This window comes from Drosophila tropicalis, unplaced genomic scaffold (assembly GCF_018151085.1).
Source record: "Drosophila tropicalis isolate 14030-0801.00 unplaced genomic scaffold, ASM1815108v1 contig_845, whole genome shotgun sequence".
Lineage (NCBI taxonomy): Eukaryota > Metazoa > Arthropoda > Insecta > Diptera > Drosophilidae > Drosophila > Drosophila tropicalis.
Window position 1 is genome coordinate 4,772,648 of NW_027173338.1, and position 14,125 is coordinate 4,786,772.

A 14,125-nucleotide genomic window follows, 5' to 3' on the forward strand; every position below is an offset into this window, starting at 1 on the left:
AAATACTTCTTCAGACTAATGCATACTTTCAGTACCTCCCAATTTTACGGTTCAATTTGGGCTAAAAAATAACCTGGGATATTCGAAATTTTTTGGGATATTAAATTTATGTTATATTTTTTTGTTAGAAAAACCATTCACATCCATTTTGACAAGCTTGCAATTGCTTAAAAAGCAAACAATTTTAAAGATGCATTCAAACTGTATTAACCGAGAAAAGTTACGCCACTTGAGAAAACCTCAAGCAACAGCAAAAGTCGTCTATAAACTGTTAAAGTTTCGTATGTCAACAATACTATGAACAATTTCCTACCAACCTATATACACAAACAAACACACACACACAAACACAGACAGGAAGTAAATTCACAGGGATTCGACCGTGTTTTGTTGTTGTTGTTATAGCCTTCTCTTCTGGCAATGAATTGCAAATTTTGCGTAGAAATTGTTTTGTTGTTGTCGAACCATTTTACACGGGGCGTATGCGTAACGCATTCGATTCCATCTTTGATTTCATTGACTCATCGTCGACGATGCCAACAACGACAACGACGTCAGTTTTATTGGTTTCTTGTTTATTTGTAGCACAAATTTTTATGATTTTTATGCCCCAACTGCTTGAATGTGGTGCTGTAGCTGCTACTAAACTGATTTCCCCATGGAAATCAACAGCATTGAAGTTACCCAGTTAGTTTTTTTTTTTTTCTTCCATCCATTGCGCCTTTGCTTTATGCTTTTTTCTGGTTTTCGTTCTGTTATGATTTAACTTGATTAACGTATTTTTTTCTCATTCTTTTGAGTTAGTTCGACTAGTGGATGACAGCAAATTAAGTGTACTTAAGGTGGAATATAGAATGTATTTGTAACCGAAATGACAATCAACCATATCGAATTATATCGAGGAATGCGTTTAAAATAGATTTTCAGCTTAACATTTTTATTTGTTCTTTAAAGTTTAATAATTGTAAACAGAAATGTGAATGAAATCCGTTTCGTTTAGCTAAAGTGTTGGCAGTTTGACACAAATTTGGATTGGCCCAAATGCAATTAATGAAACCAGCAGCAGGTTGTTTGCAGAAATAATGCATATTCATATAACAAATGCGTATACTTAAATACAAATATATGCACACATATAACTAAATGAAATCCATTTACCCTCAAACATGATGCGACAATGAAATTTCAGTATAGCAACAACAATAACAACAACAACAACCAATTGAAGCGTATCAATTGAGCCACTCAGAGGACACATCTGCCAGAGTCGTGCAGCAACAAAGTTAATTAAATTGTGCAACTGACAAACAGCAGCAGCAACTCGAGCTAAAATCAGGCCTGGCAATTAAATCTATATTCATTTATATACACATACATGACTATATTGTATTGTATAATACACAATGTCTATATAGATAGACATCGAATGCATATACTTGCATAAAATCGGTTATCCCTAATGTGTTTACATTGTGCATATAATGCGAAAATAACAATAACAATAATCAAAAGCTCAAATAAACCAAATAAAACCCAACCAAATAGAAGAAGTAAAAGACAAATCCACAAGACAATCAAATATAACAAAGGCAAAGCAACCAAAAATCCTAATCAATAAGTAATACAGTGAACATTTTCCCCAATAATTTATTAAGCAAAACAAACAAAAAATTATGATCAAATATAGACAATATATTCTAATAGAATGTATATAAATCTATGCAAATATTTCTAGTAAAATAGTATAAACTAAATGTTTAAATAGTTATTAAAAGAAATTAGTTGAGCTATTAGTTAAATAAAAGTTTCAATAGAAGTTTTTTTTGGTCTTCTTGGCTATCTATGATGAGATTTATCACTTTCGCTTAAGCGAGTTAAAACTGTACCGCAACCAGATGGGACTTGGCCATAAATTAGAAACTTTTGCCACCCAAAATCGCAGCAAATGGGCAAGGAGTAGACGCAAGGAGATACATATATACCTACACATATATAAATTCGTTATTATTATCGTCTAAAATGTCAAAGCGCATTAAAATCAAATGCTGTGGTATGGGAAGACGGGGCTTGGGTGAAGGTGAACGATATCAGTATAAAATTTTAGTACGCATGAGAAAGGAGTCGTTTTTCTTGCACTTGCATTGAGGATAAGTGTGTGTGTATGTGGGTTGTGGTACCAGCTGAACCAATCGAAGGCAATAAACCACAATCGAATTCGCTGCGTGGCTCCATCCTCCATGCCTCTTGTAGTTCCCTCCCGTTTTGGCCGTTTTGCCACATACATAGATATTCTTTCTGGCCAGAGAAGGCAGAAACACGGATATAAATTTCAATTTCCGACACTCTAAGTGGCGGGCAAATGAAATAACATTTTCATTTAACCTGCATTCGAAGGGACTCACACACTCTGTTTCTGTCTGTCTGTGTGTGTGTGTCCATTATCGACTACGATTCCCGTCTAGAGTTAGCCACGTGATCGTAATCTGCAAAATTATTCAAATAATGTAAACATTCTTCTCTTAACCAAAAATTCTTAACCTCACGCAGTCATCTCTATGTCTATGCAATGGCAGCTCCTGCTCCTGCTGCTGCATCTTATGTTCTGCTAGCTCAGCATAAGTAGCATTGGTTCTCCCTTTGCATTACGGATTGCATTCCTCTGTCGAATGCCCGAGTACCATCAAGTACGAATGCGAGGGTTATTTAAAAGGTTTATCAAAAGTTAAGATACAATACAAGCTGCGTAGAAAGACAGGTCCTTCCCCATTGGAACCGAAAAAGGACGGAAACAAATACGAAAATCTTCCAAAGTTCAATCACTAAGGAATCTGTAAGCAATTCTCCATGAACGTTTGTTTTTCGCTAGGTAATTTTAAAAAAAAGTATATGATGCAGACTATTATGATTAGAAACCTATAAAGAAACCCTCGATAGCAGTAGAACTCTAGAATCAGATGCCTGAACGAGCCTGGCACATGAGCAACAACATGAACAGACTCAGACACCGACTGCGGACACTCATGAAATTGGCCATAAATAACATTTTCTTTACATTTCATTTGGGAGCCAAGTCAAGAGTCGAGTGGAGGCTGCCGGCCGTTCCTGACTGCCGGCTGACTGCTTAACCAACCAACTGGGCGTGGCTAAGTTGCAATTAGGCAGGTGGACTTCAGCCAGAGAGCTATGCTTTGGCTATGCAATTGCAGCAGAAACAAAAACAACGAAAAAAAATAAGGATCTATTTTTGCTTGCATTAAGCTTGAATTGGTTTCTGGCAGTTAACCGATTAGACACTAATTAAAGTTGATTTTTTAGAGTCGAAGGAGAGAAAATTTAAGCTGATTTCAACAGCTCTTAAATAGTCAAAAAGGATTTTTGATGTGACGTGTAAGAAAAATGTATTGACAAATATTTCGGTAGAAGAAACATACATCAGAGATAGGGATAAATATTTGATTTGATGTTTGAAATAGCATTGACTGCAAACTATATTTCCAGCCAGTAATTTGATGAGACTTTGTGAAAGTGCCTGTGAAAATTTATTTTAATCTTTTACTAGTTGGTAAAAAAGAACTATACATAGTTTAGACTTCGTTGAAGACTTTGAGAATTTGTTTGGCTTACAAAAAACGAAAGTTTCTTTGGTAGACTTACCTTCAAATCATTTTTAAAACCAGTTATTGACTTTGTACATTTAGTAATTTTAATTCTATGCACTTCATTTGTAATTATTTTATGTTGACTTAACTTCAGGCAATGAGAATAAAGCCACTTTAACTAAATTTTAGTGTGACCATGCGATTTTTGATTTCCCATAATACCCATAATACAGATCCTCATTTTCATCTCAAGCTTTTGGTGTTTTGACTACTAATCTGCTTGCTTGAAAACAAATGAACCATTTTGCCCCAAAAGCCCATAAACACGTGCCACTTTTGAAAAGAGAGACAGAGAGAGAGAAAAGAGTTAGCAAGGGAACAAGCAGAGAATCTGTCCCAAACATACACACTCTTGCCTCCCCTTCTTGCCTCTCATTCTCTTGCATTTTCGAATTTTACCACCACGTGCCAGCGACGTGTTGCAAATTATTTCGACATCTGATTTTAAGCGGAAAACAAGAGATAGAGTAAAGCAGTGAAAATGGCATGAGAAGAAGTAAAAAGGATGAGGAGCAATGGGAGGCTAGAAACAACGAAGAGATTTTCTCTCTTTTGGTTGGACACTAAGCGCAAAATTACCGAGAATAGGACACAGTCAGGGACATGTCAGGTTAGAAAGGGGCAGGCCACTTATGGCCTTTTCTGTGTGTAAACTTTTGAGTGCATTTTTCGTTGTTCCTCCTCCTCGTCGTTGTCGTCGTCGCAGGCAAACAAAAGGCTAAAGAGAACTGACCAGGCCAACCGACCAAATGGGCACATTATGTCTACCCCAACTGGGCTCTGACAGAGTGATAATATACACCAGAAGAATTATCTAAGACAAATGGCAGTGAATCGAAAAATTATTTTTTACAAGCAATCGAAATTTTTCCTTAAAAATTGCAGAAACACTTTTTTGGTGTATGTCTGTTTTTTTAAGTTTGAAGTGAGAAATTTGGCTCACTGTAGTTTTTAGTCCATCAGCGAATGGTGCTTTTGCAGTTGGTGACATTTGCATGAACATAAAAAGCTCATGCACACCAATTTGCGACTTTGCGAAAGTTGACATTAAACGTGGACAACGGCAGCAACGTCGTATTGGACCGAAGTTCTTTTTTGGAAGAGGAGGCTCATTTCGTACTTGAACAAGAGCAGCAGCAACAGTAAGTTACACACTTCATTTGATCGCAAGTGCAAGATAATGTGTAGAGGAAAAGCGCTTGGCAAAAAAAAAATGATGTGTTAACTGCAGCGTTAAAAACCTAGCAAGAACACAAGAGAAAAAAATAAGAAAAATAGAAACGGGAAACAATGTAAACTTGGAAACGGCCCAAAAACAGTAGCACTTCATTGATTATACTCTATGGCCAGAAAGTAAACCAAAAGGGTAGTCAAAAGAAGTGTAGAACTTTAACTTTTGCAATGTAAGCCAAAAAGAACAACCAAATATTAAGTATACGTAACAACAAAACTTTTTTTAAATTCAAAAATTGTGGATTATTCTACAAATAGTTCAGCTATTTAAACTTCCCTTAACTTTAACTATTTAGAAAGGACGATGGATAAACATGAGAATAGAGATACGAGTAGTAAAAAGATAATGTAATCATGATGAAGGCTTCAAATAGTAAGAACTATGTGATTTTGGCTTTTTTAGTTCTCAGACTTCAAATATTTGATATAACAATCAGTTTTTGATAATTTAAAGTTGGGTTTATTAAGAAAATCGTGAATTAATATATATTTCTGTGTTTCCCTTAAATGTTATGAGCCTTAAAGAGTATTCATCAAAAGTCTGCCCTGGTTGTGTGTGATTTTCTGCTGATTTTGCGTAAATTTATGCCGCCCCATATGTTGAGGTTGAAATTTGCGTTGGCTTTTGGCTTTAAGACGTCGATGGAACTTTTACTCCCTTCCCCCAAAAACGAAATGTCTATCAGACTCTCTCTCTCTCTTTCACTCTCTCTCACACACATTCTGTTTCGTCTGTGTTTCTGGATTTTCTTGTTTCCTGCAAGTCATTTTGATTTATTGGCAATGATTTTCCAAGTTATTGAACAGATTAGTTGGGCATTTTATGCTCTAAACATTTTGTTTATGGCTGAAGCTTTATTTCCATTTATTTAGTTTCACATTACGATTTTGTCCAAATTGAAAATATATATTTGTTCATTTTACGCTCAAATCAGGAAAATATGGTTGGCAGACATAATAAGTATGAAAATATATACTATAAATATCATATTGCGAGATGTAAGCTTTTGCTCTTGGTCAAGCAGCAACAGGCACCTGCACATTCTGATAGGAAAGTTGATAACCCAACAAAAGCAACTGACAAACGAGACGAGAAATCATATCTATGTTAAATATTTAAAGTAGACCCGACTGGCATGATATCCTTGACCAATTCATTAAACAAATATATATAATTCGACATTTTATAGAACTTAAAAATGTGAGTTTTAGTCAAAAACGATTTCCTTTCACGCCGAATTGGCTTTTTTGAACAATTTATGCAACAAAAATTATCAATCAAATTGAGCAACGTTTGAATTTATTTTGCTATTTATTTAATTTTTAAAAAACTTGTAAATTTTGTTTTATAAAAACTTTTCTTCAAACATGTTTGTTCCAATGGTGCATTTTGTTTACAGGATATCAAAAAGCAGGCTTTGGTTTCCTTTTGTTGCACAACTCTTGCATCTTTCAAATTCTCTGGTCTATAATTGAATTCTAGCCCAAAGCAAGAAAATAGAAAAAAAAAAAAATACATAATATGAAAAAGGTATCTCTAGAGAAATATAAAGATGATGGCAAGTCAATTCCTTGCCCTTCCTACACAACTCACAGCTCTCTCTCACTCTTTCTCCACCTCCAATTTATCATACTGCAGCTCTTTTGTCCAAATAATAAAATATACAAAAAAATATGTTCAATCAGATTTTGTGTGTGTGTCCGCAGAGAAGCAGAAAAGCAGCTTAAGAATTTTATATGAAAATCATCATTATAAACCGCAATCACAAACCGAAACCAAATCCAACCTCATTTCGCTAGGGTAATTATGTGGCAAATGTGGACAAATGCGACGCAAAATATTAAATTGCAAATTGTTGGCAAATGAATTTTGAAGCAAAACCCGCTGAGAAGCCGGAAATTGGTAAAATTTTCGTTCGTCCTGCTGAGTCTTTGTGAAAAATTCAACGAAACATTTCTAATTATTATTGTCAACTGGAACTGTTATAAAGAGGTAAATGCAAAAAGGAAACATTTATTTTGCAGGGACATGGAACTGCAAATAGAACAATGGAAGAAACTATCTAAAAATATTAAAAATAATAGAAGTAAATAAAGTTTTAATAAATAACTCTTACAACAAGAAAAGAAGTGACCACATTTGTAATAGGTCGTCAAAATGATTTTCGGACGTAAAATAGTATAAAAAATTAAAAATTTCAAGTATTTTGATCGAGTTTTGGTATAGGGAAAAAGTACAAAAATTAAGCGAACTTTTTGTCATTTCCAATTCGAAATAATTCGTGAAATTTGACTTTTCATTTTCAATGAACTGAAAGAATACCTATTTATGTTTCGTTTAATATGTATGATAATGGTTACGTTTACCCTTAAAAGTTCGACAATTTTCATTTACATTCATTCTCTCACGTTCTCTCCAAAGTCAAGCTAACAAGTTAAAATTCCGCTGCGCAATTCAATCAAGTTTTTATGCCAATTTTTTAACTCAACTCATCCTAAAGACATAAGATCTCAAATAACAAAAAGAGCTCATTGTAAGCAAAGAGTACAGGTAAGCAGAACTAATTAGGGCGTGGCAAATTACAAAAATGTTCAATCTAAAATTTAAATTTTAGAGAATTTTCTTCTTTTAAAGTAATTTCAGTTTCAGAAATTTTCTTATCTAAAGCATCTTTTGATTTTTCTGTTTTCGTTTTCTTTTCTGTTGTTGCCTCCATGACAACAGACAGAAGGAAAATACATAAGCTACAAGATTTCAATGTTCGATAAAGCTCAAATAACAAAAACCAAAGAAAAACAACAACAACAACTGAGGAAAATATTCAACCAGACACAACAACAGCCACAACAAATTGGTTAAGGATTGTGAAGCGTTCAATGACTTTACAGAACATTTTTTCCCCACACGATGTAAGAAGAGAAAAACGAAAACAAAAACTGTGCCAAATGACAATTAAAACAATTGAAAGAAAATATTGCAAACATTATTTTTGGTGGCCGATTTGGATATACCCTAGGGCAACACGTAAAAAAAAAGGAAACGAAAACGTAACCCATATGCCTGTTCGGATTTAGGAAGTACTCAAAAATATCTTCTTCCATTTTTTGTATTCGACTGAATACCAAAAGAAACTACAGCAAAACGCAAAGTTTGGCGAGAAATCTGATTTTACAATATTCCAAAGAAACAAATATATCCTAATAAATTTTCAAAGTATGTACAGGGTAAACAAAGATCACCTCAAATTATGCCCACCTAGCGAAACTGACGATCAAAACAAAGTATACGTAATATTGTCGACCTCATAAAAACATAAAAAACTCGTTTTAAATCTCACTCAAAAATTGTTGTTTAAACAATTGGAACTGGAGAGCGAGCAACAACAACAACAACAACCAAAAAGCTCACACATTTTCAATCGAGCAAAGCAGAAAAACGACAACTTTTAGTTGTTCAGCGGCTGTCAAAGTGAACAAAACAAGCGAAAAGAGAATTCTTCTGTCTTCTGTGTACCAAGATCCAAAAAAAAAAATGTTGAAACAAATCTGTGCTCTATTGTTAATTGCATTGTGTTTAATGCACCAGGGCGGTGAGTTCGTGGGTTGAATTTAGATAATACAAAAAATCAAAACTAGTTTTTGAGTGCCAAGAAGTGAAACTTATATCTACGTTTTGTAAATAGTTCATAAAAAGTTGGAAAAACTTCAAAAATATAATCGAAATTGCCAAATAAATCACTTTTTAGTTGATATTTAAAATTTATTTTATTAAATTACCTAATTAACTGTCTATAATTTGCAATACATGCAATAACATTTGATTTGAAATACTATAATCAATCATCGTGAGGAAAAGACTAAAAAAAAACAAACATAAAAACGCTTCCATTTAAAGTTTATTTAAATTTTCACTGTATAATGTTATACAATGCCCAAAAAAATTAAATACAAATGTACATAGGTATAAAAACAAAATAAAAAATCTATATAAAATATGTTCAAAATATGCAAGGACAATTCATAACAATTCAAACTAACAGGAAACATCATCTGCTTCTATTCTCTCAATGAGGATGAATAAGACCCTTAAATTTCAGTCAACTAAATCGAAAATCTCAATAATAAGTAATAAATAAATGTGTCTTAAAGAAATTACGATCGATACATCAATACATTCTTGAATTTTTTAAACTTTAAGCTGCTAAAAACTAATTATATATTACTAAAGATCGTAATTTGGGTGAATAGACTATATTGTCCGTCTGTTGAAGCCCCTAATATGTATATATATGGAAAACTATTGAACTATTTATTTACCAGGTCATAGATCATCATTGGATCTATTTATCTAATTAATGCAAATTTGTAGTCGCTATTCAAACCTCTCCAATATAACAAATGTTATTAAGAAACTATATTACACATACAATAAGACTAAATGAAATGAATTCTTAATTGTCTCAAAATGAAACATTTTACAGATAACAAATTTGCTTCCAAAAGTCTAAATATGACACGGTTTATCTCAATTATTTGAAATTTAGTCGACAAATAAAAGTTTTGATAAAAATAGAATGGGTCCAGAATTTTCGAGACCCATATTGTAGATAGCTTTTGACCATGAGAAACAAGAATGGAATTTATTTGAACGGACTGTGAATTCAACATATACAAAAAACAAACAACATCGAAGAACATTTTTAGATAATTATGAAAATCCAATAAAGAGGATTCTCACTAAAGTATAAAACATGCTTCCTTAACTCTTTTAGACTCTGAAAATATATCTTACTTAGATTTATAAAATCTTAAGCCTACAAAACGATTTCAAATTTGTGACATTAATATAAACTGTAACATTCAAATTATATAAACAAAATTCGTTCACAATGATGTCATTTCTTGAGAAATATTCCATGTGGAATGACATCAAACACAAAGTAAAGTCGATAAGCTCGTAATTCAACAATTTTAAGCAAATCACATTTGGGCACATATGCCCATAAGAAAAAATAAACAAAGAACAAATAAAAACAATAAAAATTCACGTACAATTGAATTAAGATGACATAATTCAAAAAGGGAGTCAAAGCGGGTTACGCACACAATCAAAGTAAATTCAATTAAATCTAAAGTTTACATGAATATTTTCTCGATTATTTCTTCTTTTTAGCTGATGCCATCAAGTGCTATCAATGCAAATCTCTGACCGATAGAAATTGTGCCTTAGACAAAATTGATGCCACATCGAATGTGAGGCAAGTGGATTGCGAAAGCGTGCCCAAACCGGCGACTATGGAACAATTGCAACCAGTGACCCGTTGCAACAAGGTGGTGACCAGCGGTAAGTGGGCAGACAATTACACAAATCGAAAGACACCTTGAATGAGGGGGAATTAGATGATGTCATCATTTGAGTTTTTTGAGACAATTATTGAAAGACTTACCCAGTGAGTGGAATGAATGGAAGGCCGCGTCTATCGATTAACATATATGAGTTGAAAACGCATGGCATGCAAATTGCGTAGGCAACGCCAAAAACAACAAATATATATACATATGTATAACACAAACTTGTTAGATAAACACACCATGAATATAAATCAATGTAAATTTATTTAGACAATTGAGTCAAAAGCGAAAAGAATCAGCTGCCAATTTTCGAGCTTCTTAACGCTTCAATGAGTGAAAAATTATCATCAAAAGGGTTTAGAATAGTCGCTACGATCTGAGGTTGGAAAGACAATTAACATTCATTAATTTCATGTAAATATAGAAGGCAAATTGTTTGCATCTGACTAATAGTTAGTTTTTTTCAACGATCAAACAATAACAAATTATATTTTTACTCACGTAAGAGTATTAGTATTAAAGTTAGAGTTTTTAGTATATTTTTTAGTCTCTCATACATGACTTATGTTAGCTGTGAATGACAAATATCTAAATTATATATACAGAGCTAAATTTGCATTGTACACAACCTTAGCTCAAGTTCTCAAAAATATTCCACTCAGAGCCAAGTTAAAACCAGAATTAGACACGATCTTGAAAACTGAGTTGATGATCTTGAAACCTTAGATAACGGGTAAAAATAATAAAGTCACAAGATTTAAGGGGATGAAGAGGTTTTAGGGGAATAGAATTTAGTCTGTCTTCTCCTCCTCCTTCCTCTCATTACTAGCAAGTGTAAATTATTTCACGACTGTCAATTTAGCACATTTAAATTTTGCTTCATTCCTAGTTTAGTTTAAGTAACACATTTTCTTTTAATGATTGGTCAAATATTTATTTTTCTAATTTAACAAAGATCGATCTATTTAGTCGAAGCAGGGTAAATTGTTGCTCCATCATTTATACTATCATAGGGATTATATTTTTCAGTCATTTGCTAAATATTAATTCAAATAAATGACCTAGAAGAGTCAGATGCAATGTAAATAAGTTATATATAAACAATGATATTTTGAGCCATCTCTTAAATCTTAGTAGCAGATCTGAGGTTTATATTTTGTGGCTGAATTGGATCAAATTTTTAAATGAATCGGTCTTGAGTATCCAAATTTTAGTAGTTTAGGAGACGAAATATCCTTCATGAGGAGAAAGGTTTCCCCTTAATTCCTTTAATGATCCATGATGATCCTTCACTGATAATCTATCAAAGAACCTAACGACATTTCAGTTTACTATTCAAATTAGTTGATGTCGATTGATAGTTTTCCTGCATATAATTGAGAGTGAAACAAAAAAAGGTCAAAATATAAACAAACAGAGATTTCAAAGGTTTTTGAAGTGTAACTGATTCAAATTACATAGCCACCCACAACAAAAACCTGGGCGGTTTCATGGCACGGCATTCTTCATTCTAGTTGACTTCTCAACAATTTGTAGGTTAATATATTGAGCTAAGTTAAGTTATAATAGCAAAAATAACACAGAAATTCCTAGTTGTCTAGATATTTTTAGCTGTTAGTAAACAAACATTAATTAATATTCATTTTATATTAAACTTTTAGAGACTTTTGCAATTTAAAGGTATTACAAAACAAAACATTAAATAATTTAGTGTCAATAAACTGTAATTAGGGGTGTCGTACTGTAATAATCGCTTAGGGCGTCACAGATAGTTAACACCTTAGCAAGGGCTTTACGGAAGTGTGACGCAAGGTATTTCTTTTTTTGTCGGGTTCTACTGTACTTTAACTTTTGCTTTCAATTGCTTTTTATTTCCAGATGCTGCCGGAGTGATTGTGTCACGTGATTGCCACTTTGAGACAATCGGCCAGAAGGACAATGTCTGCACAGTGTCCCACAGCCGTCAGGTGGACAAGTGTTACACCTGCAAGGGCGATTTGTGCAACGCCTCAGCTGCGGCCACTAGCTATTTGGCTTGGAGTGCTGCTGCCACCATTTTGCTGGCCATGATGGGTTGGCAGCAAATCGCGTACTAATTGAAAATTCCAATAAATTGTAAATTATCAAATTTTTATTTTGTTATATTTTGGTTTTAATAAAACTGGCGAAAGTAAATAATAAACATAATTTCCTATTGGACTCACCTCAGGTAACGCTTCCGATCACAAGACTTCTGTAGGTGACGATCGTAATCAATTGAGCTTTTTTTAAAGGTTTTTAAATTGTCTCTAATTACATTCATTCTCTGAAATTAAAAATTGTTTCTTGCTCCGTCTACTTCTTCCTTTTTCTACGAATATGATGACAAAACGAAGACACACGGGAGAAAAAACATGAACCACAGACGCCAAAGAGGAAAAATGTGAAATTGGAACGGTTTTTTGCAAAACAAACAATTTGGCTATTGTTAATTATTGTGTGGCTGCAATTTAAACACAACAAATAAAGAAAATTAAACAGAGCTGTATTTCAAAAGCAACGCGCACAAGGACACACGAACAGAAAAAGAAAAGAAAGCACAAAAAATCTATCGAAACTATCGAGTAGGTTGATCGATGAATTCTGGCAACACCGCAACACTCGAAAAAATGGATTGTAAAAAATACTAATTAAATTTATATACATTAGAGTCATGAAGTGCTTGGTAGAAACTTAGTTAATAAATAAATTTACTTCATGTTGTTTAATTTTTTCCAGTGCAGACAATTTGTTATGGCTTATGGACGTTGTCCATAAGTTGTCGATATGTTATCGATTGTCGATAACTAATAAGAGACGACACAATCTCATCGTAATTGTTTTGTTATTCAAAATAAAATTGTATTTAGTATAATTCATTTAAATTTGTTTATTTGGACTTATGTATTTTGTTTCTTCGGTTCATTTAAATTAATATTGATTACAATATAAATTTGTAAATTGTTTCTTACGCTAAGGAAGAGTATAAAAATAGAGAGATTACAACATTGAGCTTAAATATTGAGTGGGATTTTTGGAATTACGCGAAGATTGGACGGAAATTGAGTTGCATTTTCCATTAGTTTTGGATTTAAGTGATAGTAATAGACATGTATGTACGTAGATTGCAGTTTTTAAGGCACAATAAACTAGTTAGAGATGGCGGTACATTGCTTTACTACTGCCTCAAGAAGTAGGCCACAAGGCCAGTCGCCAGCGTTCCGGTGAGCACTTGAAGCCATCCCAAGCGATGTTGTCCGGCCCCATTGCAGCCATCCTTGCTATTGCAGGTGCAGTATTCCATGAAAATGTTGTAGCTGCCTGTGCGCATCAGACAAAAACGTTCGTCGCCCTCGATGCCAGGCTCACCCATGTAGGCACAGCTTCTAAAGTAACGCCACTCCCCATGAACCTTTTGACGAATCTTACGGCACATTGTGGGACGCACTCCGGGCAAATGTTCCAATTCGTGTTCCTGTGTACAGTCCGTAATGGCCAGTGTGCTATTATCGAAGGGGTCGCCGCATTTGGGATCGTTGTCACTGCGACAATCCCAACATTTGATGGCTTGAACTGCAAATGGAATTTTTCAATATTATATTCTTGCAACACGCAGACGCAGCGTCCTCTTTTCACCTGTTTGCAATGTGAAGCAAATGAACAGCACTGCCAGCGCGCATTTTTCCAGTGTCTTCATTTTGTCAGGAAGTATTTATTCTAGGGTTTTATTTATTTTAAACAATTAAAACTAGTTTTCAAAATGCTTCTAATTAACAAAAACAATAATGCTAAACACGCCCAAAACACAGTGATGCCAGCAAGTAATTGTTTCTTTTTCACCATATCTGGCAACGCTAAGTGGC

At 33.7% G+C, this 14,125-nt stretch overlaps 2 protein-coding genes across 2 annotated transcripts; one reads left to right on the plus strand and one right to left on the minus strand.

Annotated features, from left to right (window-relative positions):
• Positions 1-8,330: 8,330 nt before the first annotated feature.
• Positions 8,331-12,431, plus strand: atilla. Its single transcript, XM_068295123.1, has 3 exons — positions 8,331-8,482; positions 10,066-10,236; positions 12,123-12,431. Exons 1-3 carry the CDS (start codon positions 8,425-8,427, stop codon positions 12,338-12,340), a joined length of 447 nt encoding a protein of 148 aa, XP_068151224.1. The 5' UTR covers positions 8,331-8,424; the 3' UTR covers positions 12,341-12,431.
• A 706-nt stretch (positions 12,432-13,137) lies between these two features.
• On the minus strand, positions 13,138-14,077 carry crok (crooked). The gene is made up of 2 exons (XM_068295050.1): positions 13,899-14,077; positions 13,138-13,835 (listed from the first exon to the last, which is right to left on the minus strand). The coding sequence occupies exons 1-2, from the start codon at positions 13,957-13,959 to the stop codon at positions 13,441-13,443; spliced, it is 456 nt and encodes a 151-aa protein (XP_068151151.1). The 5' UTR covers positions 13,960-14,077; the 3' UTR covers positions 13,138-13,440.
• Between the last annotated feature and the right edge of the window lie 48 nt (positions 14,078-14,125).